At 34.4% G+C, this 27,953-nt stretch overlaps 2 protein-coding genes across 2 annotated transcripts; one reads left to right on the forward strand and one right to left on the reverse strand.

Moving 5' to 3' along the window:
- Positions 1-535: 535 nt before the first annotated feature.
- On the forward strand, positions 536-27,938 carry LOC137400343 (regulator of G-protein signaling 7-like). Its single transcript, XM_068086672.1, has 11 exons — positions 536-665; positions 7,978-8,077; positions 10,453-10,662; positions 12,136-12,277; positions 15,098-15,179; positions 16,878-16,940; positions 20,681-20,802; positions 21,488-21,631; positions 23,752-23,922; positions 24,910-25,024; positions 27,337-27,938. The coding sequence occupies exons 1-11, from the start codon at positions 636-638 to the stop codon at positions 27,508-27,510; spliced, it is 1,353 nt and encodes a 450-aa protein (XP_067942773.1). The 5' UTR covers positions 536-635; the 3' UTR covers positions 27,511-27,938.
- Positions 781-1,380, reverse strand: LOC137399622 (guanine nucleotide exchange factor subunit RIC1-like). Its single transcript, XM_068085803.1, has one exon. It carries the CDS (start codon positions 1,378-1,380, stop codon positions 781-783), a length of 600 nt encoding a protein of 199 aa, XP_067941904.1.
- Positions 27,939-27,953: the final 15 nt, after the last annotated feature.

Raw genomic sequence — 27,953 nt, forward strand, 5'->3', positions numbered from 1 at the left:
ATTGTGTGAAAAAAGACTACTTTGGCCGCCACCAAAGTTTTTAAAAATGATTGAAACTGTTGAACATGTACTTGTACTAAATATTTATGTGAAATAAGGCAAAATGACATACGACGCACTGCAATATAAATACACAACTAATATCATTGGTATATAATACCAGCGCTTGCATTACACAATATAATCACTATAGATTTAGTGTCAACAAACTCAACAAACGTCATGAGCTTATGTCTAAACCGCCTAGCCTGACATGACAACAATTATATAACGTGCGGGCTCAGTTAATTGGTATTCTCTAGGCTTCCTGTTATAGAAACAACAAGAAAAGCCAACAGTCCTAATAGCTGAAATAGAACGCGTGAAATCGTTATCTACCGACTTCTACACAAAGAGAAATAACCCATTAGTGCTCAGAGCTGAGGTTCAATCAATGCGCAATTAATTATTGTATCTGAGTCGTCATGGGGATGGATTAGTAAAAGCAGTGACTTCAGTCATGAGTGGATGGATTCTGCTCAGTAAGATAAGAAGTGAGGATACCTCTTTACATCTGATAGTACAGCGCTGCCTGCGAAGGGAGAACAAAGATATAGTTAATCTACATCAAGAGAACTGGAGGTACCTGCCATAAGATGTCATGCCTTCCTTACAACTCTGATAAGGTATGGTCTTTAGCTAGTAGAAAATGATAAGGAGTGTTCAAGGTTAAGCATGGATTGTGGTAGCTTAGGCAAAAGAGTTCTTCACATATAATGTTTCTAGATCATGAATTCTTTACTACATCTGAAGACAGGCTTTAGCTGATTTAGCAGCTTCTGGTAAGGTATGCAAAATCTTTGCTATACGTACATGCGTATAGATAGCTGGGCAGATAGAGAGATAGACAGATATACAGATAGGCAGATAGACAGATAGGCAATTAGACAGATATGCAGTTAGACAAATAAACCGATAGGCAGATAGACAGATTGACAGATAGAGGGATAGACGGATAGATGGATAGACAGATAGACAGTTAGACAGATAGACAGATAGGCAGATAGATAGATAGATATACAAATAGACAGATAGGCAGATAGACAGATAGACAGATAGACAGATAGACAGATAGACAGTTAGGCAGATAGACAGATAGACAGATAGACAGATAGGCAGATAGGCAGATAGACAAATAGAGAGATAGACAGGTAGACAGATAGACAGATAGACAGATAGGCAGATAGAGAGATAGACAGATAGACAGATAGACAGAGAGATAGACAGATAGATAGCCAGATAGACAGATAGGCAGATACATAAATACTTAGATACATATATGGATAGATGGATAGGTAGATACATGCAGGTATGAACTTTATTTTCGCTGGTCAATGCCATTTAAAACGAGCTAGATGATGATACAGAAAAACAAAGAATAGTCAGATAGTATAAAAACAGTTGACATTCAATGTCGTGGAGCTACATAATGCTCACAAAATTTTAGTGTAGATATTGAACTTAAGCACTGTAATAGAGGTTTTTAAGTGAGCCTGGGATTCTACGAATGCATTTGAGTTAGAAGTCACTGGCATACCATACATAACAGTTAATTTGTTTTATATGTACTAAAGATGTTTAAGAGCGTATGATTCGACATGCAGCTAGAAAATAAGTTGCTTAAAGCCTGAAACTCTACCATGTAGCTTCATGTGACTGCTGCTAGACACGCTACAAATCTGTAGATGCAAGACTATCCAGTCGGCCCTCGTCTGTTTGAACAAACATCAACTTAGCCACCTCCGGACAATAAAAAAGTCCGGACATTGAAAATTGAGTACTTTGCTGTACATTAGACATCCTGTATTGTCCCGTACACATGCTCTCAGGCTACAATATGGTACAATATGCATATACAGTATACGTGAGAGAGTAAATTATAGTTATATTTGCAATTGGGTTATAATATCAATAGCAGTAATCATAAGAAACAAAACATACAGTACAATACTCGCTCGGGTGTCTGTGTTGCTCGGGTCATCTGTCGCGAGAGCCACTTATCGGTCAAGGTTGACATTCTTTGGACAGACAATAGCCTCGTGAAGCCATTGTCCAGACTACAGATGTTGACTGGACAATTGAAAGTGAAGAGAATTAAAGGCCAAAGAAGCGGGTGTCGACTGTAATGCCAGTTTCATTGACTAATCATGGTAAAAGCCAACAATCTAATTTTTTTAACAAATAATTTCAGAGCCTGAGCTTAATGTCTATGCTGTATTTGCATTTAAACTTTTCTAAGCAAGCCAAACTCCAAAAAGGCATGATTAGTTTTTTAAATATCCTTCATTCTTTAAATTATTGTTTTTCCAAAGCTAAATGAAAATAATAACAAATTGCACTATCTTGTTTGTAAGTTCTATTTTAGCTTAGCACAGGGGTTCCCAACCTTTTTCATTCAGTTCCCCGTAAGCCTTTTCATAAATTTAATTCCCCTCGCACTTTTAACTCACATGACTAAAAACAATCGATACAATTTATAATTCCATTTTATTGTACATATCTAAACATATAACAACATATTATTAATTTTTATACAGCATGCATACAACACACAACAATAGATGACCTTCGGCATGACGATGAATTGGTTGATGACTAGATTAACTTACTATCCAATCAAAATCTGGATGGATGTGTTCACATATATTTGGGTTCTGACTAGTAGCTCATTATTAGCAACTATAGTGTTATAGATAAAACCAAAATGTTAAATGATGATACCCAAACTCACACGGCACTGCAGGACATAAATTAAAAATTTATCAAATCAGACACCTCTCTGGTCCCCCTTGTATATTCAAAATTCCCCTCTAGGGAAAATTCCTGTCTGGTTGGGAACCCCTGGGTTGGCAAATGGGCCAAAGTCTGTATTCATATTTTTGAAAAAGGTTTGCACAATATCTCATTATTATTGGCCAAAAATGACCTTAGAATAAACATAGATACGTGGATATTAACTTTGTTTATACTAGACAATGACACTTAAAGCAAACTAGACCATGAAATAAAAATAGTAAAGTAAATATAAAAAAAACAAAAACAAAAAATAGTAAAGTAAATTATGTGTATTGAAAGAAAAAGCTATTTAATATTTAAAAATATTTAAAAACTAGAATTTTATATTTTGATCATAAAATTTATGGTTTGTCGCAGTACAATATATTTTTTGTATTATAGTAGCTTAATGTATAAAGCTTTTATTACATATCTGTTTGTGGGTTAGCTAAGATCCTTGCTTTAACGGAAAAAACAGGAATTTTTTGTTCGACTTTAGCTTCTTAAGTAGCTCTCTATTGTGTACGAACTGGTCAAAGAAAGGATAATAAACCTCAACACAAAAAACTTTAAGATACTGAACCAAGATTCTCATCAAAATAGCAAAAAAATATAACAGCAAGCAAAAACTGTAAAAATGAACAAAAAAATTTATTGTCAAGGAACTATTTTACGCTGTTTTACAATTGGTCACTTAGAAGAGTGAAGAAAATGTAGTGTTTCTATGAACATAATGTACATATGCTTTAAATAAGAAACAGAAATATTTCAGTTATTCTACCTTTTTTAATAATCTTCCACCTAATATCCGTTCTCTTAACAGACAAAATGTTTTGAACACTATATGTAAAATGTTATATGTCAAAACATTTATTTGATATTATTAACTAACTATTGCCCTTTTCTATGATTTTTGTATGACATAACTTTAAAATGTTTCTGTTTAAACTGAAATTATTGCCAATAAAGTAATAAAAATAGATAAAGTATGTGTAATAATACATATATAGATTATTTTCGGTATATGTATAAAATTACTGATTAAAGAAAAATATGTATGTATGTAGTTACATCAACACACAGGCATTTGATAGAAATTATATGCAACAAACTTCCTCCTAAAAATAATAACAAATTTTTACTATAATAAGAGTCATGGCTATTTGTCTGTCCAAAGCCACAATAAAGCCTGGTTCCCATATACGCCGCAAAACACCGGCGACAGCACCGCTGGATATTACGGTGAAATGTGAACCTACACGGCGAGTATCACCAGTAGTTGCCGGCGGTCAACGCAAGAGTTTAGTGCTGATCAAATCTTGCGAAAAGCCGCAGGCAAAACCTTCTCAAAATGCACTGTACAGGTGAAGGTCACCATTGTCGAAATGGCATGACGAGCGAACATTTTCCTGCGGTTGTTAGCAATGAAGCTTTATGGGAACAGAAGCCGCCGATCCTAGTGTCGATCCTAGTGTCGCAAGCGTTTTGCTGCGCAAGATTACCGCGGGGTCTTGCAATCGATATGGGACCCAGCCTTAGTAAACAAGGTTGCCTGCCACAGTAATTGAACCTGGATATTTTGATTAAAAGTCAACCACTCCACCACTGAGCCACTAAATTACCGTTCCAAACTCATAGATAATCTGCACATAATAATTACACATGGTGACCTATCACATCGCATGGGACTGCCAGCGTAGTAGTAATAATAACTATAATATATATGAATCTCAGTATTTGTCTGTCATCTGTCTGTCGTTCAGCTGTCCAAATATAGTGATAAAGTTAAAGCCGCGGAAAATCACCTTTGTAGTGCATTTGAACTGGTGACATTCAAATTTCAAGTCTGCTGACAAGCGCGGGTAACCACAAGGCTAAACCATTCTTATTGTTTTCATCACTCTTACCATATAATGGATATCCTTTTTTAGATATTCTAAAGGTTGCACTAGAGTATTTTGTAACCAAGCCAGAGTTCTGGTATCACCAGAGGAATGTTCATGGTTCGGCACAGTATATGCTAAATAGAGACTTGCAACTGGTAAACCAAGATAATAATTTTTGAAAAAGGAAGTCCACTGAATTATAATTAGATGTTAAAATGCATTTCCTAGCCCTAGGAGTTTATTCATCTAAGGGGAAGTCTGTACAGCGAGCAACAGTTAGAGAGCTCATACATTGGAACTATGGAGGCTAAAATAGACAGTGTTTGCTTGTTCAACTCAGAATCAGTTTGTTCATCTCTTGTGTTGTGAATACGAGTTAGAAACCTGTCAGTGTCTATGGTTAAGAATGTATAGCTTGCTGATTTCTTTCTCAATTCAATTCGAAAGGGATGTACCCATTTTGCATGTTTTTTTTCCAGAGCATTTTAACTGCGATCAAGTTTTTTTCATTTTAATTTTGAAACATCCAACCGTCAGATCATCTCCAACATCTAAAAGAATTGCAAATAAAAAAAGTATCAATATTTTTTGATAAAATATACTAAAGTTTTGTGAAGGTTCATCTTTAACTTTTTTTTTTAAATACACTAATCATGTTGACAGCACGGCTGGTGGTCCCATCACCTTATAAAATCGTGTTAATCAGGTTTCTATTGGGTGTTCCCTCAAGCTTCTGAAAGACTTTTTTAGAGTAAAAACTTGGATGAAAAAATATAACTAGTTTTCACGCATAAACAACATTACCAATTCAAAAAGCTCTCTGTATATATTTGAGTAGAGCTCTGATAGGTTAACTGTTTTGAGATAAGTTCAACATAGAAATGACGATTTGAGTCTAAAATACCAAATTATCAAGATGTTTCTAAGTTAATCTTCGCAGATCCTAGGTCCTTCATATTAAACAGGCACACATATGTTCCATACGTCTACATAGAAATATATCTAAAGCCGTATTTCTTATTGATTGAGTGAGATGCCAAGTGGCCATTGGCACTCCAGAAACATCCATACGACGCCGTCATACGTGTGTGATATTGATCTTCTAAGCATCTGGATTGGCAATGACCTTCAATGTAGAGGTCATGTGGAATGCTGTATCGGTGTATGGTATTACGAAAACTCACACAAGCTAAATGTTATAATTATATGTACTTACTAAAGCATTAATAGTACCTACCTTAAGAATACATCACTGATGTAACGGTATGCAGAGAGCTTGCATAAGCTGGTCAAACTGAAAGCAGACATATCATCATTATTAACACTTATACATGTTTATGTTCCATTATCCATCAATCAGTCGATTTTAGCTTCTAAGCAATTTGTTAGCAGAGCAAAACTTTTACGTGTTGCTATTTAGAATACTTTTCCCAGAAATAATGCTGAACTTTTTAGCCACATGCGCGCTTAAGGCAATATTTATCCTTAAATTTCCATCATAAATGTTGAGCGGTTTGTCATATACATCGAAGTATCAAGACTGCTTTAAACTGCATGAAACAACTGCTAGCCTGATACAGTTATTAACTATTTCCGTGGTGCTGCTTCCAAAGTTTTAATGAAAAACTATAATGCTTTGGAGTTAGAAAATGGACTTTGATATGAACAGCAACGACGAAAGAATTAATTGTTATTGATGTAATCAAATCATTGTTAGTACCATTTTATGGACAATGTTTTACTGATCACTTATGGGTTCGAGAAGGTTAAAGAATGTCAAAGTGGTGCTCAAATAAAGGTGGTGTTCAAATAAAGGGTGGCACTCAATTTTTCAAACCTTCTGCTATAGTGGCGTTCAAATAGAGGTGGCATTCAAATAAGGTGGCGTTCAAATAGAGGTTTTACAGTATGTTTATCCACTGCGGCATTGAGAAGGTTTTTAATCTGTTATTCTTATACCATAACCCTCTGGCCAGTCTAATAGCTGTATCATAACATTTGAAAAAATTGTGAAATTTTAGTAGCTTTAATATACAATGTAGCTAAAAGAGAGATGACCGAAGAAGATGAACAAATGTTGACAGAGTTATGTGAATCCTTGAAGCACATAACTTCACAAGCTACTCTATCTGGTATTTTAGGAATTCATATAAATCATTATAGATTAATTCATCTGCAGTTTTGGAACAAATAACATCAAAAACACAGGATTTTTTAACTTTACACATTTCTGCTAGAGAGTTGAAAAGTGTTTCAAGTCCAAAAATAAACATCCTTTACTACAGTAGAGAATAACCTTGATTTACCTAATTCGAATATGGTAGAAATAACTCTCTGTATTCACCTTACTCAAATATTGTAGATACAACTCTCTGCATCCACCTTACTCCAATATTGTAAAGACAACTCTCTGTATTTATCTTTTTCAGACATTCTGGAGACAACTCTTTGTATTTACCTTATTCAAATATTCTAAAAACAACTTTGTATTTATCTTATTAAAACATTGCAGAAATAACTCTCTGTATTTACCTTACTCAAACATTATAAATACAACTCTCTGTATGTACCTTATTCAAACATTAAAGACAACTCTCTGTATTTGTTCTCAATTACGCAGTTTAGCAGTTTAGGTTGTCATGTAAGAGCCTCATAACCTTTACCCATAATTGCCAAGATATAGTGGTGAAGATTTATGGAGATGTGTTTTCAAGGAAAATTGCCTTGTATTCTTGACTTAATTACTTTCTTTAGCGCAATTCATCTGGAGGTTGATAAAAAGAGTTTTTTTAGCTGTGGGCTAGTGGACTTGTGGTTTAAAACGCCTGACTTGTAAACAAAAGGTCAAGGTTCAAAGCCCAAAAAGGCTACTGGTGGTGACAGGAATAACATCCAACATTAATTTGCTCTCCCAATTTGGGCATGTCTCCTGTCATGGAGGTTCCCTTGCTACTGAACTCAGAGCCGTTGTTTGTGCAATAATACTTTTGAAGAAATGAACATCTTCTGCAAACATCTTACTCATTCTTCAAGAGATTGATTCATAGCCATATCAGCAGAAAGAATGAGCATAAATGTCAAACCAGCTGAATGACAAATACATCTATTATATAGTATCATGGTGTTCATGCTCAGCCATAACCAGCAAAAGTCTATATATACACAAAAATTCAAGTTTTCTTATGTGGTCTTATTTTAAGATCTCTTTCTAATTTCTTAGCTACAAGACTAAGCTCTGTTTTTGATATATATTTAGTAACTTAAAGTCCTGTTCTAGATGACGCAGTTGATGATGATGATGCAAGAGAAGGAGACAGGCATTTCCATACGTAATGAGAAAAGCCGGTTTACAACAAATTCACCTTCCGTTTTTACAGGTAGGCAGTGTAATATTAATAGCATTCTTTTAAATGGCTTCCTTTCATCTTGTAATGAAGTTGAGGGTCTCATCGCCGCCAAGTTCAGGATCCTGTTTACCCTCAAACTGATCAAGATAGATTCTGTTATGACCTTTAAATGAAATTAGACCCGCTATTCATGGCTTCAAAATTTCACAAATAATTGTCAATGCTCTACAATAATAATTTTTGTTGCTACTTGCTGGTTGAATTCCTGCGGTTACTTAATTTGCATAGTATAAGTCAAAAACGCCTAAACCTAGCGGTGCTTTTGCTAATGATAAAATGCTCTATGAGTGTTACACCTGGCTGCACATGCAGTTTTATATGTCTTTGCTAAATGGAAATGTTTGTAAATTGTTAAAAGAGTCTCCAAATCATGTCAGCTCTGATTGAAGCGAACAAAAATCAAAACAACTTTTTAAAACTCACATCTTCAATGATATGTATGACAGTGTGTTGGTATCAGCTTCAGCTCTGCCAATCGAAGAGCCACATTGTATCAGACTAAAATATTTTACACGCAAAGTCCATGTGTGAAGAGTAAATTACATGTATATGCTTTATTTGTGACGTGTATAGTAAGCTTATATGAAAAGATCTGTGAGCGATAAACATCTATCTCTTCTTTGGCAGTTTTAGCAAATTTTGCAGATTTAAACGGGATGTACCGATTTGTTCATAGAACAATCCACAGAGACTTTTGTAATAGAGCAGTAGTCTCCTTCCATTGTAGCAGCGAGGACTGGCTAGCTGATCTCTTCTTGCCAACTGCTGTAATATCATTCAATTGTGCTCTGTGCTTTCGTAAATAATAATAATGTTGTTGGATAAAAATTTTTGCAGTAAAGTATTTTCAACATTTTTTCTTGTGTTGTTGAATACTACACACGGTTGAGGTTGTTTAAGATGATAATAGAATTAGTTAAAAAGTTAGAAAAAAGTTAATTTTACATTATTTCTATTTCATAGAAAACACAGACACGCTTAAATCAATTTTTGATATCTGTTCTGTTAACAATTAATTTACCTATTAGTCAATTGAACTGTTATATCACTACCAGGTCATCAACTATCCTATACTAGTACCCTGGTAGTCCGGTGTACTGTGGGAGATTGGCAGGTGTGTCAATACAGCATAAACAATAAATATTATGTACATTATATCTACAGCAAACTAGGGTTGGTGCAGGGGTTAGCTAGTTCATCTACCAAGCTGATGAATGCAAGTTCATATCCTGTACGATGCAGTTGTTTTCCCATTTCGCATAACTAATATCAACCTTTACTTTGAAAGACACAGGTCTTATTATAGTAAAGATATAGTAAAGATTAACATTCGTAAACTAACCTATATATATCTTTCTATGTAATGGTAAACGAGATGAAAAGTTATGGTGACAAACATAAAACTACTCTAAAATACCTTTCTATTTAGCTTTGGCTCAGAAGAAAAATCAATAAATGATGCAAAATATTTTCTTGTTTGAATTTTCTACCTGATATCTGTTTTCTTAACAGAAAAAGTTTTTTTACACCCTATATGTCGAATCATTGATTTTGTTGACAAACTGTTGCCCTTTTTAGGACTTCGCATCGCATACTTAAAAAACTTTTCTGTTTGAAATGAAATTATATCGAATAAAATATTGCCGTAAAAAAGGTGTTATCTCCATCTCCTCCAAGAGTAAAGTTAGAGTGTGAGACAAGTACTAGGATCTCTTCAGTTCTTTTCTCCATAAAATCTTCTAATGATATTTAAAACTTATAAAGATTTTCTACTTGTTTTAAAAGTTTTGTTGAATTTCTATTCAGATGTTGTACACAAATAAGGCATAGTCGAAGTAAAGCAAATTATATTACATGTGCGAGCAGTTATGAGTCGGTGGTTAAGGGTGCTGACTTGTAATCAGAAGGATATTGGTTCAAATCACACCTTTGGTGGTGTTAAGAGAGGCATCCAATCGCTACTGCACTACATCAGTTCAAAGTCTGTCGACTCCCTCAAAAAATTCCCAGGTGGCTTTGTTACAGTGTATTGCATTATAAGTATTTCCTGTTTTTTTACATGTAAGAAAAAAAATCTCATTTATTTCAATCTTACTCAGAACAAAATATTTTACAAATTTTATGAAATCCTTGTTCCTAAGTCCTAAGAACTAGCTACAAAAAGGTAATTTTAGTAAAAAAGGTCATGATACCGAAATATCCAATATTATCAACTCCTGTCTTTTTACCGTATCATATGTAAGAGAAAAGTATTAACTGGGTACACTGATTGCTCTAGCGTAAAGGAATGGAATATTAGAACCTATGTTGTACATTTTTATGCACACAAACTGATATTATTACAGGTGCGGAGGTGATCAAATGGTTAATAGACAATCTAGAAGTGGCTGACGTGAGGGAATGCTTACACATAGCCCATCATATATCTGCCAATGGTTATATCTTCCCTATTGATGATCACATTCTTACAGTCAAAAATGATTCAACATTTTATAGATTTCAAACAAAATGTTATTGGCAGAGCCGGTGTCACAAGGTCGAAGAGAGTCATTATGGTAAGTGTTTGATATTTACCAGTAGGTACATTCCTCATGGTGTATCACTCTATGGGATATAAGTTGACTCCGACAATTGGTTAGCTGTGAGAACAATCTAGATAAGAGGTGGTAAAAGATTATACTGTGGTAGATGCATGCTGATAAATACACGCTTGGACAATATCCGCTCTAAAACACCTTGGAAAGTACAACTAGTATGCAAATTAAGATGACAATGGAACACAATGGTAAAAAGTCAAAAAACTAATTTGAATAAATGAAGATGAACTTTATTTACAAGCTGTGCATGAAGCCAACAAGGTCAGGGAAATTATGATAAAATAATAAAGATGTACCAATTAATGCTTAAAACTCATATTTGGCCATTTTTTGAAAGTTTTATAGTAAAAAGGGATTTTTCCAAGTCAATAAGTTAAAATTTTGCTTTTTAACAATTGATTTCTAGAAAAAAAGTGAATCTATAGTTTTTTATTCTTAGCTTGTTAAGAACAAAAAGTATTCTGCTTGTGCTTTTATTCTATTTATATTTATTTATTTTTATTTTATTTCTTGATTTATTCACCTTTTTTCACCTAGTAATTCTATAATAATCCCTAACAACAGGAATCTTTCCGATCAAAATGTCGATAAGGACATTTTTGTAAAGTGTAATGCTATGAACTCTGATGGATATTTCCCATACATATCTGCCTTCATGTTGGTCTTTAGGCCAATATACGGAAAAAATAAGCTATTTTTTGGTCAAAAAGTAAATTTTTATATCAAAATTAACAAGTCTTCAAATCAAAATGTGAATTTCACTATTGATGGTCTATGGCAACTATATTTTGAAAGAGTTATGTTCTAGCTAATATTTAGCATAAGAAATCTGTAGTAAGTTCCTTTTCATAGTTAGACTACAAGGGTTAAACTATTCCAGTACGCCATGGTGAATACTCCTGCAGCGCAAGCATTCTTTTGTCAAAGAAGGATTCGCCTTGGAAAGCGCAGGGGTGACTTTACCGTGGGCGTCGTGTGGAGCGCAGAGGTACTGCTGAGTTTTCTGGCATGTGCCCAAACATACTTGGGTGATTCACCAGCGAGTGGTAAAGCAGGCACATTCACAAACAGCCAATAATATTATGGATAATCAGTTTTTTCGGAGATGTTAATAAATAAATACCGGTATAAGTAAATATGGTGCCTTCTAGACAACGACATTAACAACTTTAGCAGTGCAGTGCATTCTGGAGAAAAACAACCAATAAACATTCATCACACATGTGATAGAGATCTGATTGAGCATGTCTAGCGTATCGCTCAGCATCAACTTGCCCCGATCAGATTGGCACCACGGTGGCACGATATCGCGCTACATATCGCCTAGCGTGTTTGCAGTTTAGCTGTTTCATGCTTTGTTTCATTCCATCTCAAACAGTGAAGTTATATCATGTTCATATATGTAACATATTTATGGTTGATTTGATACAGCAACGTACTTATGCAAACGGTTATTGAAGAAAAAAGACCGCCTCAGATTAGCTCCTTACGAGGCTGAAACCCTTCGTGAACTGCAAGAGAAGTTTGCAGACACTTGGCAGTTTATATACACTCGAGCAGAAATTGAATCCAAGTAAGTATTTTCCAGAAAACTAAAAATAGTTATTATAAGTTTTTATACAGATAGTGTAGCGACACCTGGGTGCACCATTGCCGAAGTGCTATGCTGGACCGACAAGCAGATCATGCTTTCATAGGGTGCTGTCGTAGAGCGATAGGGTGTCAGGGTGGCCTAGTGGTATCATCTTTGACCGCCAACTAAGAGGTTGGTGGTTAGAGTCTTGCTTAATGCCGATCTGACAAAACTCTCTCAGCAAGCTTTCAACTCTAAATTGTTGAGTCTTTTGTATCTAGACCATAACTTGGAGCTCCCTTGTATCACACTGACATTGTGGGCAAGTTAAAGATCCACTTCTGTCCTTCACACATCGGGCAAGTTAAATTGCTACCTGGCTCTGTCAGACTGGACGTTTTGCGAAATGCATCTTTTCAGGTTAATCTGACAGTTCCAGAAGTGGTAGATACTGATAACAGGGTCACCTTTACTTTACCATACTGCTGAACCCAAGCATGCATCACTAAGATGCAAGTTCTTGTCGATTTTGAGAGACTGACAGAAAAGAAATAGCAGAGCGATGGTTGTGTAAATCCTTATGTCAAGGCATATGTCTGCATATAAAACAACAGGAAAGCAAGAGCTATGCGCACACACAGGTGTGACATTATTGGTCACTAATGTCGCTTCTATGGCACAAAGATGGTGCATCGTCCTTGTGTTTCGCTTCCAAACACTTACATTAAATTCCGACAGACTGATTGCAACACGGCTGTTTTCATGATGTCATTGCACCGCCATATGGAGGTGTGTCGATATGCTATCGCTCTATGGAAACTTAGCAATTGTCATACCATCAATAAAAGGTATCTAGTTCCTTATCTCTCAGCTTACTACATGCCAGTAGAGACATGGGAGGTGAGGGACATCCCTTAAAGATTGACTTGCAACAAAATTCACATTACAGTTATTTGGTATCAAAAGATTCACCATGTCTTACTCTGCGGTTTTGCAGGTGAAAAATATGTGGAAATGTGATCACAAGCTCTTAAAAGCTCAAAAACGAACAGTTAATTGGGGCCATCACAAAACGGCCGTAGATTAGACTCCCTTTCCAAAACGGCTCAAATGGGACGTACTTGAACGAGATGGCTTCTGTTTAAACTTTCATGCAACCTCATTCGTCGGAATATTTTCACAAGTATACTTCACACATTCAATAAAACCATATCTATTGTTCTTATGCGTCTATTTCATCATCATTGTAATGCTGTCATTTTGAGCACTGATATCTCAAAACTAACCGTAAAAATTTGTTTAATTTTTCAACTTTAGCTTGAAGGAGTGCATATCATCCTCTGATAAACAGGACGAGCCTGTTGATCACCTGTGATAGTAGAAAAATGCTGCAGAAATCATTTGCGCTGTTTGACAGAAAGTATAGGTCACATGATCAGATTACGACTAGATGATTAGACCAAGCCGAAACAAAACTGTAAACTAGTGAACATCTATATTTGATATGGGCTCTTCGGTAAAACCCGAAGTGTTTGTCATAAACTAGTGCTACGATAAGTTTTATATTAAGCTTTTTATTGGCCTTTCAATTCACGTGAGAACATTACGTGTCAAAACAATAACCAAATGGATTGATTACGTCAGAGAAATAAACTAATTACGATCTATGGCGGTTTCGTGATGGCAGAGATTAACAGTTCGTTTTTGAGCTTTTATGAGCTTGTAACCATATTTCCACATATTTTGCACCCACAACACAGCAGAGTAAGACATGGTGAATCGTTTGATACCGAATAACTGCATGTGAATTTTGTTGCGAGTTAACTTTTAAGATAATTACTGTTATTAGAGCAACAAGAAGTAGCAACCATCTCTCAAGGTCAACAGAGGGCAGTGCAACTGATTATGTTACATTTCATGTATATACATACTCTTCTAATAGAGTGATGCTGGAAAGGGGCCAAAAACGTAATTGCTAAAATCCCGTATTAAAAAATGATCTAGATTTGGGTCTACAAATCTCATTTGCCGGTTCGGCTGATTGTTCATGGCGTAAGAAAAGTTTTACTTTTGTATTTCTCCACACCATTCAGAGGTTAATTACTCCCAGTTTTTCAACAAAAAGAGCAGGAGGGCACCAGATTACTAACTGCTGGGTCAAAAAGGTGCTCAAAGCGTTAAGCTACCATAGACCCCATTCTCTGCCACATGTTGACACAACAATAGTGTGTGGCACCCAGGTTATAAAGCCTGCTCACTAAGTGCACCAAAGGTTATTTGTGCTCACTGTAAAGACCACCATTGTTCATCTACAAACCGCCCACAACTCTTTCTGTTCCAATAGCCAGTGAAATCTTCTTTGCGTATATGTTACCTTATTTAGGCTTTGTTGCTGGACTCCTCTTTGAAACACTGGTCAAAAATCTGCATTTAGGTTTGATGAAAAGAAGGTACATTGATGCTCTAAGCTCAATTTGAGTTTCTAGACTTGGTTTTTTCAAGTTCTACTGTGAGTTCTAACCATTGAAGTCTTCGCTGCCATATCTTTTGCTGACTTGTAACTTAGCAGGTCTGAGTTGGGAATGGAAAGATGAACACATAGTCAGTAAGACACCAACAGTTCATGCCTACAGCAACATAGTAATAGTACAAGCTGTAGCGGTGTTAGTTACAGAAATCAATTACTAGATAATAGTGTCACCCTCTAGACATGAATTCGAGTTTTGTAGCCACTAGGGATGTACTGAGTCACAAGCTGAACTCATTCTCATACTGATATGAATCTGTACATTTTTCGCTTACATGTTCAAACCTTTGTAGATTAGACAAAAAGCGGCCAAAAAGTGAACAAAAGATCTTGGAAAGTCAAGAAAGGGCATTCTGGGATGTGCACTACCCAGCGGTACGTGTGTTAAAAACATTATCCTAACTGTTTAAAATGTACATCCGTTACAGAGATCCGTGGTCTTATCAACATTTCCTAGAGCCATGTCCACCATCTGTAGCCACGCTTAAAGGTTAGGTAAAAAGATTGCTTTCAATGAGTTTGAAGCTCTTGAATTTCAGCTTACTAGATTGACACTCTACCACCTACACCAAACAGCCACTTTGCTGCACTTGGGAATAATTGTGAAGTTAGTTATTGCACCTGATTATCTCTCGCAGTACAACAGACTGCCAGAGTACCAGTAACAATAACAGCTGATTCACCAGCACAGGTGTAGGATATAGCGCAACTTGGTGTTATTGAGTGTAATTTTCTTGGTTTGTAACATAGGCTTTTTCATACCTACACCACAAGTATTGCATGTAATTATTATATGTATTATTTTATATGCTTATATGCTTTATTTTTTATTTAATTATTATATGTATTATATGTAATTATTATATGTATTATTGTATGTATTACTTATTATTATATATATGTTATTGCTATACCATGGCTATATGTTTATATCCTATTGCTTACTATTATCTACAATACTTACTAGCTGAATCCCCGATGTTACACAGGCAATTAAATAGTTAACCACAGAACTTGAGTAACTCACTTCGTAAGCAGTAGTTTAAATCTTTACTAAAACAATCGCTGGTTAATAATCGTCTTATTGCATAACGTGCAATAATCATCATGTCCAAGCCCTTCGAATGTGAGTATTTTAATTTATGTAATAATGTCATCACAGTTACGCCACTTGGGTTTCATAGTGTAGTGAAATAGATTTATGATTTAAAGACTGGGAAGTTCTGGGATCAAATCCTCTGTGATGTGAATTTTCCATCCTAGATTTTAATCAACTATAACTGAACAGACACACAGACTGAGATGTATGTATATAGACAATGTGTGTTTGCGTTTACTCAGTTGAAACGCAGTGCTAGAATGAAAAAAGATTTAACTCTATTACAACATACCAAATTTGTAAACATTGTTTTTAAAAAGATAGTAAGATCATTCATACTTCGTAGTATTAGAAAAGTACTATTTTATAATATACAATAATTATTTGTAGAGCTTCTATTTCTACATCTTGTGATGTTTATTTTCTAAGTTAAGTTTAAGTTAATTTATTTGATGTATATATTTTAATTATTAAATATAGTATACAACTATACAAACAATATATATAGCATACAAATATGCACATATTATATACACAAATATTGCATATATACAAATATACCATTATTTTAACCGGTAATACTGTACATATAATATTGTAATATATAGATATTACTTTTATTGGGCAGTGCATTATCATTTTTATAAAACGAATTTTTAGTGTATGGTACCACAAAGCGTCAATAAATAAAAAGGTATTAGCGTGCAGTATTATGAACGCAATACCAAAAATTTACACAAAGAAGATTCAAAACTATTAAGTTTATTTATACATCTTGACTCTTTTGACAAAATATTAAAAGAATTATCAATACAATGGTTCAGTGCATCGCTGGGTAAGTACAAAATAAGAACATTTACAGGGTGAATATATGGTCCTTGAGCATCGAAAATATAATCTAGTTTATCTCCAATTTCAATTTTAATCCACTGAGTTAAACTGAATTTAGCATTTATACCTAAACTCTGTTACAGCCAGGATGCATGAATACAACACAGCCAGACTTGCAAAAGGAAGGTCGAATCAGCAGCCCTTCTGTATGTATCAACATCTTCTATATATATTTCTCAACGTATGTTTGTGTTCTGTCTGCATTCCGGCTATAGATACTAAAATCTTGATATTAATGTTCTGATGGATTTGAACTCACAACAAATGCATCAATAAGTTTCTCTTCAGAACACTCTATCACTGAGCCATACCAGCCGTACAAATTACATACGTTTTCCTATGCACTATAACGTATGCTATAACACGCTAATTATTTTATCACGGCGCCCACGCCTTATGATGTCCCTGTTAAGAAATTTTTTGGGACCCAAATATACTCAACACGATGCTTTTTCATATTTTTTTGTTAGGGCAAATTTGTTCAGCCCCACGGTAATATTTTATCTCAAACCTAAAACTTGGCGATTTGTGTAGTGATCATATAAAGTACGTTATTAAAAGATATACGTCGCTGAACTTGCCATGGTGATTTATCGTATCCGTTATACAGTGTATCCGGTATCCGTAATAATAAAAACCCTTCACAAACAGATTAATAAAATTTATGTTAAAAGTTTGAAGTTCACTAAAATGCATACTAAAACCTCCTTCATGTATGTGTTTAATAAACTAAATTCATTTTAGTTAGATTCAGTGTTTATGTTACACGTCTGTCTCGAAAGTAAGAACTCTCTACGTAGTACATTGTAATGTTATATTATCTTGCAGATCATAACCACAAAGTGCACTAAGGTCATTGTAGATACCTTTAGTTACTAAGTTTAACATAGTATTTTGGTACTATTTTTAATGATGATGATTTTTACCAAGAGGTGGTTGCATTAGATAATGACTACCCCTCTATGTACGTCTATAGCCTATGATATCTTTGCGTGCCAAAACTGAAATGAACTGAAATAATAATTGTATACTAAATAATTTTTTATTGTAATTGTAGCGAAATAGACTACATGTACATTTAGCCATTATTTGACAATGATTTTACAGTTAAACGCCTTAACATTTTTATTTTTCCTTCTAATTTATTTCAACGAAACACTTCTTTCAAGTTACAAAATTTCAAACTTACAGTTGCTTAAAAACCTTTACAGTTGTTTTATTTAATTTTAATTTAGTTATCCGGCACAAAACCTTTTCCTCGTGATATGAAGTTCAAAAGTTACAGCTGTTTGACAAGGTTTGAAAACCTTTACAGTTGTTGTATTTATTTTGAATGAACTTGTACAAGTGTACAGTTGAATAGAAGAAGTCAAGCTGTGCCATCTTCAATATATGTAGATATAAACAAGCATGTATACTCTTTCATTATACTACCAAAGGTCTTCAATATTATAATAATATAACATGTCACTTTCAAAGCATTCAAATTATGCCGCTTTTGTAAGGAAAGCTGAACAGTTGCATTAAATTAAAAATAAAACATAAATAGCACAAAAATACTAGACATTATATAATCCAAGGCAGTTTAAACTTTATCTATAATATAATTATAATATTATTATAATTATAATACCTTTAGTATAATATAAAACGAGTCACATTGCGTACCCCCATTACATCTACCTCAAAACCTCTAAATTGCCAAATTTGCATTTCTATTTTCATGATGTATAGTGAAGTATTGATGAAAACTTATTTTATTTTAGTTAGATAAGTTGGATACGTGATCTAGTGGATAGAATGCCTGTCTGCAGACCTGGAGGGTCTGAGCTCATATCCAGCGCAAAGTGGATTTTTTTGTTCCTAAAACTTCATCGTTATAACTGGACAGGCAAATAACAGAGAAACATACACTAAGATTTATATATTTATAAATAGATACTTATTAAAATAATTTTAATCTTTATATAATTTAGTTGCGAAAATTTACTCTTTTTACTTCTATATATATATATATATAAAATGCACTAAAATGCATGTAAAATGCATGTAAAATCTATATATATATATAGTTATATATATATATATATATATATATATATATATATATATATATATATATATATATATATATATATATATATATATATAGTTATATATATATATATATACATGTATATATATATCTCAAAGTTTGTGCATATGTATGTGTCCAGCTAGAGCTATTGAAATCTTAGAATAATGAATCCATATTGCAGAAGATTTGATCTCGGACCCTCCCATTCACCAGTCCGATGCCCTACTAAGTTAGCTTGATAGATTCGCTAGGCGATATAGGTATGTCGCTATATGGGTGCAAATACTCTACCGCTTTAGGTCACGACCCAGGGTGATTGCTTAACGTCACGAGAAGCGGGTAGCTTTTATTAGTAAGCTTACTCAAATTTTTCATTGGCAACCTGCCAGGCTAATAGCAAGTAGCAGGCAACTATCATTACCTCTCATTGTTTATAAGCTGATTTGTTATACCAGGGCAACGCCGGGTAGCACAGCTAGTAGATGTATATAATACTCAGTGTTTGTCTGTTGGTCACTTGTCAATCGTGTGTTCAGTTATAACGATAAAATTTAGGGAGCGAAATATCTGGTTCGCACTGGATTTAGGCCAAACAGCTACATTGCCATAGAATAGAATAATTGTGGTCATATTCATTATATTGGTTAAAATACACATACTTGAAGCGCATGAGAAATTACTATTGGTTGATACTAGCCTGCTTTAAGATCATGATTACAAGAGAGATTATTAAACTGGCATCAGACATGGCTATTATTATAGTAAAGATTTAGACTAGCTTAAGTTACTAGCTTAAGTTATTCAAATCCATTAGGTAATTATTTCAATACTTGTGTAACACGGGGCTTTGCCTGCGTAGTTCAGTCAGTCAGAGATTAATATCCATATGATTGAGATCTAATACATATACAATTATATGGCTGTACTCGATGGTTTGCAGACTGTCCTATATCATTAATAAAAGAACTTGTGCAAGTGCTCAGTTGAATAGAAGAAGTCAAACGGTGCCCTCTTCAATATACGTAGACATAAACAAGCGTCAGTGCCTTTTCACTATCATATTCACTAACAAATTTTCACAATGTGACAAAATGCTTGTGTAAATATTTGCCCCCGACATCCAAAGTAATTTCCGGTACACGATACGTTTTGGGAATCCCGCAGTTTTGTTAATCAGTGCATCAGTACTCAGTTCTTCACATAGTTTGGATCTTCAGTCGATAAACACATTTAGCCCTACCTTCCTTTTATAAGTTTAAAAACATGATCCCGAAAAGACAGGCTTGAGCGGTATTATTGGAAAAATGGTGTTATGTAGAGCTAAAACTAGAACTCATTGATTAACATGAGCAAACATTTTAAAAAATCTAAGTAATTTTTATATAATACAATTGTTTTAACCCTTTGCATATTTACCTGAAGTATTTGTAATTGAATTTTAGGGCAGTAAAACAATTACATAGAATACGGTGTGTGCTTGCTGGATTATACGCTCGAACATATGGCAGTTTTTTACATATATGTAAAAAAAATGTAATATTTTATACTTTATATTTTATGAGGACCGCTTTATATATAGAGCGGTCCTCAGAGCTAATTAACATTTTTGTTGTTTGACTGTCTAGACAGTTGGATGTACATGTAGGTCTCTATGAAACTGTAGATGTCTATTTATAAATGTAGTTATTTCTAGAGCTATCACACTGAGGTATGGGGTGAATTTAAAAGCAGTAAGTGAACTTTATGTATTTTTTTTTATTTATGTATTTGTGTTGTATTTGCACATCTTTATATTTTTATTGATGACAGGTTGTAATAAAAGGCTGTCCTCGCACTAAACAAAGGCTAGGAGATATTCTTTTGGAACAGAAAACATTTCTTCAAAAACAGGTTGCAAAGAGAAGACAAAAAGTTTCCAAGGTTTCTGAATCGTAAGTGCAAACATATTTAGCAATAAAGTTCAGCTCAGAAAAATAAGTGTAACACCACAGACTTATTGCTTCTTGACCGGAGCCATATATTGTCCATTCTGTCATAAGCTGCTTCCAGCTGGTATCTCTGTATATCAAAGATTGATAAAAAATTAAAATACGTTAAAATTTAGAGCCTTCAAAAAACATTTTAGATTTATGCTACCTGATATGGACATCTTTTAAATACTCTTAATGCTGATGAGCTAACTGCTTTATTAGATATTTACTGTTTAAAATGCTCATATCACATCTCCAATCTGCTTGACCATCCACTGCATTTCTACCTCCTAAGAAAATCCACTACACTTTATACCAAACACCACAACTTTGCCAATTCACATTATAGAGCAGTGATATGCAAAAAAAAATTTTTCAATGCACAATTATATTTTGCTTTTTTTTGTGTTTGCTTTTTTGTTTCATTGCGTAATTTGCTTCAAATAGCATTGGTCGGTAGTAATAGTTCATATCTACCTAAAGCACAGAAATTAATAAGTAAGTTAATTAAGATAAAATAAGATATTAATTAGTTGTGTTATCATTTCTTGTTTTTCTTTTTCTACTTAATAGTTTATACTTGCTTATGTTTTTATGACGCCAAAAAACCACATCAGTCAATTTTAGTTGCAATCATTTTATTTAGACTGATTTCCCATTGGAAGATGCACTCTCAGTTCGATGTTCTCGCATCCTCCCCAGAATCTGGCAGTGTATGGCACAAAGAGAACACAGACTATTGGGACTCTGAAACGCCAATTTCTAGCATAGACCGGTACAGCTATAAGAGGTAAGTGGTGTCACAGCAGTCCCACTTTCAACTATTTAGGCACTATTTTGAGGTTGGTATTTATTAATTTTTCTTTCAGCTGCAAAAATGAGCTGCATGAGCTACAAATATGGCTTGCAAAAAATACTATTTTTAGAGAAAACTTTTTTACAAATTTAATTTATATCAAAATTCTCTGTTATTAGAATTTCTATCTTAATGTCATCAGGAGTTGTTTTCACAATTAAAACTATCAAAGCAGTCAAACATTTGTAATATTATAGTGCCCGACAATTTTCTATATATTTATGTATCTAACGCTTGCTTTGGTTTGTCAAATCTCTATAATGACTGTCCAGGATTGTAGTTAGTCAAATATTTTATTGTTTAATTGGGCTTCCTATTTATTAATTAATATTCAGTAAGTGATATAACTCATATATTGGAATCCTAACATCTGCCGTATCAGCCGTATCAACCAAATCAGCCACATCAGCCGGCAAATACAGCTGAGTTCATTTCTTGATGACACAGGATAGTCTGCAAACCATGGAGTACAACCATATAATTGTATATGTATTAGATCTCAATCATATGGATACTAATCTCTGACTGATTCTACTTCCGCTTCTCCTCTAAAATTGGGGCTTCCTTATATATCATAAAAAACGACAGATGCCAGCCGATATTGGCAGATCAGCCGATATCTGATATCTGAGAAGGGCTGATCTGCCGACATTGACAGGCTACCGTTTTTATAATATATAAGGAAGCCCTAATTTTAGAGGAGAGGAGAATTGGTAGTAGAGTCAGTCAGAAATTAGTATCCATATGATTGAGATCTGATACATATACAATTGTATGGTTGTACTCCATGGTTTGGAGACTGACCTATATCATCAATAAAAGAACTTGTACAAGTGCACAGTTGAATAGAATAGAGGTGGAACGAGACACGAGACATCTCGAGTATCGACCTGTCTCGTCCCGGATCGATCTCGTCTCGACCTAACTATTGCCAAACTCGAGACAGGAAATAGAACTGAAGCACCTGCGCACGGCTGTTAAAATATGGCTGCAGAAGAAGGAAAATAAAGTATCAGGAAACAAAGTAAGACCTATTCAATAGATGGTAGAAATATACATGTACAAAGCAATATGTTTATAATAATTATTATCAATCAAGCTCAAAATTCTTAGAAATATATGGCTTCGCTATTTTAGAGCGGTTTGTATCACTTTTGTTTACAAAAAATACATGCATATTGCTATTAAAATGTTGTATTCAAATTGTTTACACCAAGAGAAAATTCAATTTAAAAAGGGGTTTATCAATTTCATATATCAAGTGCGCTAGTCATTGTGTAGTGAAATCATCACCAAATACTCATTAGTTTACTGTCTTGTGTCTCGAGTCTCGAATTTTTACAAGACAGTGTCTCGAACTTAAAACACCTGTCTCGTTCCACCTCTAAAATAGAAGAAGTCAAGCTGTGCCATCTTCAATATAAATATAAACAAGCGTTAGTACCTTTTCACTATCATATCCAGTAACAAATTTTCAAAATGTGACAAATTGCTTGTGTAAATATTTGTCCCGACATCCAAAGTATTTTCCGATACAAGATACATTTTGGGAACCCCGCGGTTTTGTTAATCAACGCATCAGTACTCAGTTCTTCACATAGTTTGGCTCTTCAGTGGATAAATACATTTAGTCCTACCTTCCTTTTATGAGTTTAAAAACGTGGATTCCGAGAAAACAGGTTTGAGTGGTATCATTGGGAAAATGGTGTCATGCAGAGCTAAAGCAAGAAATTATGGATTAACACGAGGAAAATTTTTTAGAAAATGTTTTAATTTAAGCTGCCTCATGGTGAACAATGGGAAGTGAAACTAAAACTAGTAAAATTAAAGGAAATTAAAAATGGCGACTTTTACAGCAAAATAAATAAAATCTACTAAGGACAAAAATATACAATACATTTACTACTCTTACCTAAAGCAATTTTACCAGTTTTTTTACAACTTGAATGTCAATTTTTCAGCAAAACAAGCAAATTTTCCATGAAATTAAATTTGTTGTTTAAGAAGTTAAACAGCAAATCTGTTTCAAAACAACCAAATATTGTATTTTGAAGGTGGGAGTTTAGTGTCCTTGACCTGCTCAAAGATCCAACAGGCAGAGAAGAATTTCGCAAATTTCTCCAAAAAGAATTCAGCTCAGAGAATTTGGAGTTTTGGCTCGCCTGCCGAGACCTAAAATCGAAACCAACTCGAGAAGTAAAGACAACAGTAGCAGAAATCTATGTGTGAGTTAATCTAATAACAACCATATAATTGTTTATGCATGCCTATGCATGCCTATGCATGTCTATGCATGTCTATGCATGTCAAAGCATGTCTAGATGTGTCTAGGCATGTCTAGGCATGTCCAAACATGTCTGAGCATGTCTAGGTTTTTCTAGGCATGTCTAAGCATGTCAAAGCACGTCCTAGCATGTCTAGACATGCCTAGACATTCTATGCATGTCCACACATGTCTAAGCCTGTCTAAGCATGTCCTAGCATGTCTAGACAAGCCTAGCATGTCTAGACTTGTCAACACATGTTTAAGCATGGCTAGACTTGTCTACACAAGCCTAAGCATACATAAGTTGGCTGCACAACTGAGAGCTTATTAAGTATAGATAGTCTCTGTTAGAAAACCATGTACTGTAGGTAGTGAGTATTTGTTACCAGACTTATCTACATAAATTGAATATGACTTACAGCTTTTAGAATTATTGGGCAGCGTTCTTGTATGCAAGCAATATGTAAGTCAATTGTTATGAATCGAACCTCAATCAACTCTCATAAAAATCAGTTCTAATAGAATGTAATGCTGAGGTCTACTAGCTTCATTGTACATGTCTATAAGCATGTATGAATCTATTGAGGATCAATTCTTTACTAAAATATTTGCATAATTGCACTAGATCGAGTCTAGAGTATGAGCACCTCTAACGTACTATTAGAAACTCAAGCTATGAAATGCTGAGGGAAGCTCATGTCCAATATGGAAGATATATTAGAAGTTCATCTGCTAATCTACACTGCCATTATAGCCTTTTCTCTGTGACTCACTAATCCAGTTGTGACAACCTTGAATCCCTGATAGCTTCAGAAAAACCTATGAACTACGGATTAGTAAACATGATTTGACAACTCTTAAATCCCAATTTCCTAGTAAAATCTGTGGTTAGGAGACGATTAAAATTAGGCAGCAGTAAAATACAACAGCATTGCTTGATTGACAGAGATTATCTTGGTGAAGGTGCCAAAAATGCTATCAATGTAGACGCCAGGGTTGCAGACATTGTAAAAGAAAAGGTTGTCACAAATCCGTCCCGCTACACATTCGACTCCGCTGAGGTAAGGCTATAATTATTTCAGTCTCCTTTTCTCAATATTAATATTAGCATCTAAAAGCTGAGATTTATGATGTTTGAGAACAAATACAGTAGACGATCATATAACCTAAATACCTAATCGATACGTTTTACGTTATAGAGATTTTACGCTATATAAACAGTTAAGTAGATGTAAAATATCTAATCAGTTTCAAGATCTTACCAAACTCACTCTTTTGGCCTTTCAAAATGAAAAAAACTAAACTTGACTACTTAATTTAATAACTGCACATTAACTGTGGTAGTATTGGTTTGTATCGACAACTTTTTTGTTTTTTTTTATCACTTTTCCTTGGTTAGAGCCCATGATTACTGTAATTTTACATTAACTTCAATGGAGTGCTCAGCTTCGAAATCATTTTAAATTGACTTTTTTACTTTTTTTGCACGACAAGGTTTATGCTGCAAATAAAAATGATTGCATATTTTTAAAATAAGGTAAAGCAAAAATATATTTTTACTATAATAAGAGCGATGTCTGTCTGTCCATCTTTTCCAAGCTAGGGTTAAAGGTTAAGATAAAACATTTATTTCAATGAAACTCCAACTCGTGACATTCACCTTAATAGACCGACACTCTAACACCTGCACAAATCGTCCGCCTTTATGTATTACTGAATAATTGTGCAGTTATTAGCTGCGCTTTATCGACAAACCTGACAATTTCTTACGATATACTAGGCTATCAGAGTACTAGCATATATAATCGAGATATCCCTATATATTGCTTTCTTTCTTAAATGCAGCAAGTGAAAAAACTAAATTTTAAGGCTAACTAAGAGGCTCGTTATTTGAATCGAATTTGAAAACTTTCCTTATTTGACTCTTTACGTTATATGAAACTTTTTTACATATTACAAAGCAAAAACTTTACATAAATCTTTTACATTAAGGTGAATAAACGTAAAAAGAGGTTTACGTTATATGGGTGTCTACCGTAAACAGGTTTACGTTACATGGGTGTCTACTGTAAACAGGTTTACGTTATATGGGTGTCTACTGTAAACAGGTTTATGTTTTATGGGTTTCTACTGTAAACAGGTTTACGTTATATGGGTGTCTACTGTAAACAGGTTTACGTTATATGGGTGTCTACTGTAAACAGGTTTACGTTATATGGGTGTCTACTGTAAACAGGTTTACGTTATATGGGTGTCTACTGTAAACAGGTTTATGTTTTATGGGTGTCTACTGTAAACAGGTTTATGTTTTATGGGTGTCTACTGTAAACAGGTTTTTAAGCTCTTATACAAACATTTCTAGCAATCAAACCTGCTGCATTTCATTAAATAAGATGGGTCAGCACTCGACAGACTAAGTTAACCGAATTGGCAGTTAGATAAATTTAGTAATATTTTATTAGCACTATATAAATAGTAAATTAGAGTTGTCTTTTCTTATCTTTTCATAACTCACTAGATTGATTATGCAATTCTAATAGCGGAAAAAGAAAAATCCTAAAAGAAACTTCATCCTCGATGAGTTTGATGGTTGCTATATAGAAACAAATCACTAAAGTTTTAAGCAATATCACGGTATCCTCTATCCATCAGTCATCTTTATTTTAACATGTAACGAAAAACATCCTTTTATTGATGACTAGCGGAATGCCCGGCTTTGCACGGGTATTAAAAACAGCTTATGAACAGTTGCCTGCCACAAGCCATTAACCTGGCACATTGCCATTGGTTAATTTGGGCAAGCTAGTATCTGCATTGCTAAACTTACTAATAAGAGCCGTGAGAGCAAGCTTTAGTAATGCTGCGCTGTAATGTAATGTAGAATCACTATGCGTATTTCAGCCCTGATAATGACTCATATCGCTTGACTCATCTCGTGTAGCTCAATTGGTTAGGTAGTGACCAGATGATCGGGAGGTTCCGAGATCAAATCCTCTGTGTTATGGATTTATCCATGTACCAATCGCTATAGCTGAACAGACTGAAGCACAGAAACCACACAAAACACTGAGATTTATATATATAGATTAATATCTTTGTTTTTACTATAATAAAAACCCTGTCTGTTCATTCAAAGCCACGTTAAGAACATTAGAGGAAAGGGCATTGGATTTGAACCCAGATATTTGAATTATCAGCCCAGTACGCTACCATCTACACCTTTATACATCTAAGAATAGCTGTGCACATAGTTATTACACACGAAGATCTCTCAGGTGCATAGACCTGCTAACGTACTAGTACTAACAAAAGGTTATACACACATGCATGTCTCTGGGGCAAGTAATTGCATATCACATTGTTGTTGCACTAGGAGCACATATTTCAACTCATGAAAAGTGACAGCTATCCAAGGTTCCTTCGGTCGGACCAATACAAACAGTATGTCAGAGGAATGACGGAGAAGAGATCCTTTTCAACTAAACTTAACTTATTCGGAGCGATCCAGCTGCTGGCGAGTCCGGAGAAAGAGCATAAGCAGGAATAAGGTCGAAAGCCTAGTTCATAATACCTCATTGAACTGCTAGTAGAGTTAACTGTGGTAACATCATAATGTATACAGTGGTTCCAGCGAGGCCTGACGTAATGCTTGATTCACTTCCTTTCATTACCCATCTGACTTATGATGATTGATTTTCTATATTGCATACAAAGGTATGTGAAAGAGTCTATGTATGATGGAGTCTTATCCTTCCTACCATCAACCAACTGTACCAGTTTTAATTTTCGATGCTCTGAGAAATTTGCTTTGCGAACATTCCTATTCAGTTTAATTATTTCCAAATCTGAATTTGTTAGCATCAGTATCTTTAATCAACCATTGTCAGCCAAAAGGCAGCTTTAGTCTGTTTTGGATACAGATATACATGTATATATATATATATTTCTTCAACTGTGGCAATCATCACAATATTGTACTGCTGATCACTG

Source organism: Watersipora subatra, chromosome 7 (assembly GCF_963576615.1).
Source record: "Watersipora subatra chromosome 7, tzWatSuba1.1, whole genome shotgun sequence".
NCBI lineage: Eukaryota > Metazoa > Bryozoa > Gymnolaemata > Cheilostomatida > Watersiporidae > Watersipora > Watersipora subatra.

What these genes read in the sequence shown, in the direction of transcription:
- LOC137400343 (XM_068086672.1), top strand. Translation starts at nt 636, where the DNA reads ATGTCATGCCTTCCTTACAACTCTGATAAG. An exon ending in TTCACCTTCCGTTTTTACAG is followed by an intron (nt 8,078 to 10,452) that starts GTAGGCAGTGTA and finishes ATATTATTACAG; the next exon opens with GTGCGGAGGTGATCAAATGG. An exon ending in ACACATTCGACTCCGCTGAG is followed by an intron (nt 25,025 to 27,336) that starts GTAAGGCTATAA and finishes TTGTTGCACTAG; the next exon opens with GAGCACATATTTCAACTCAT.
- LOC137399622 (XM_068085803.1), bottom strand. Translation starts at nt 1,380, where the DNA reads ATGGCATTGACCAGCGAAAATAAAGTTCATACCTGCATGTATCTACCT.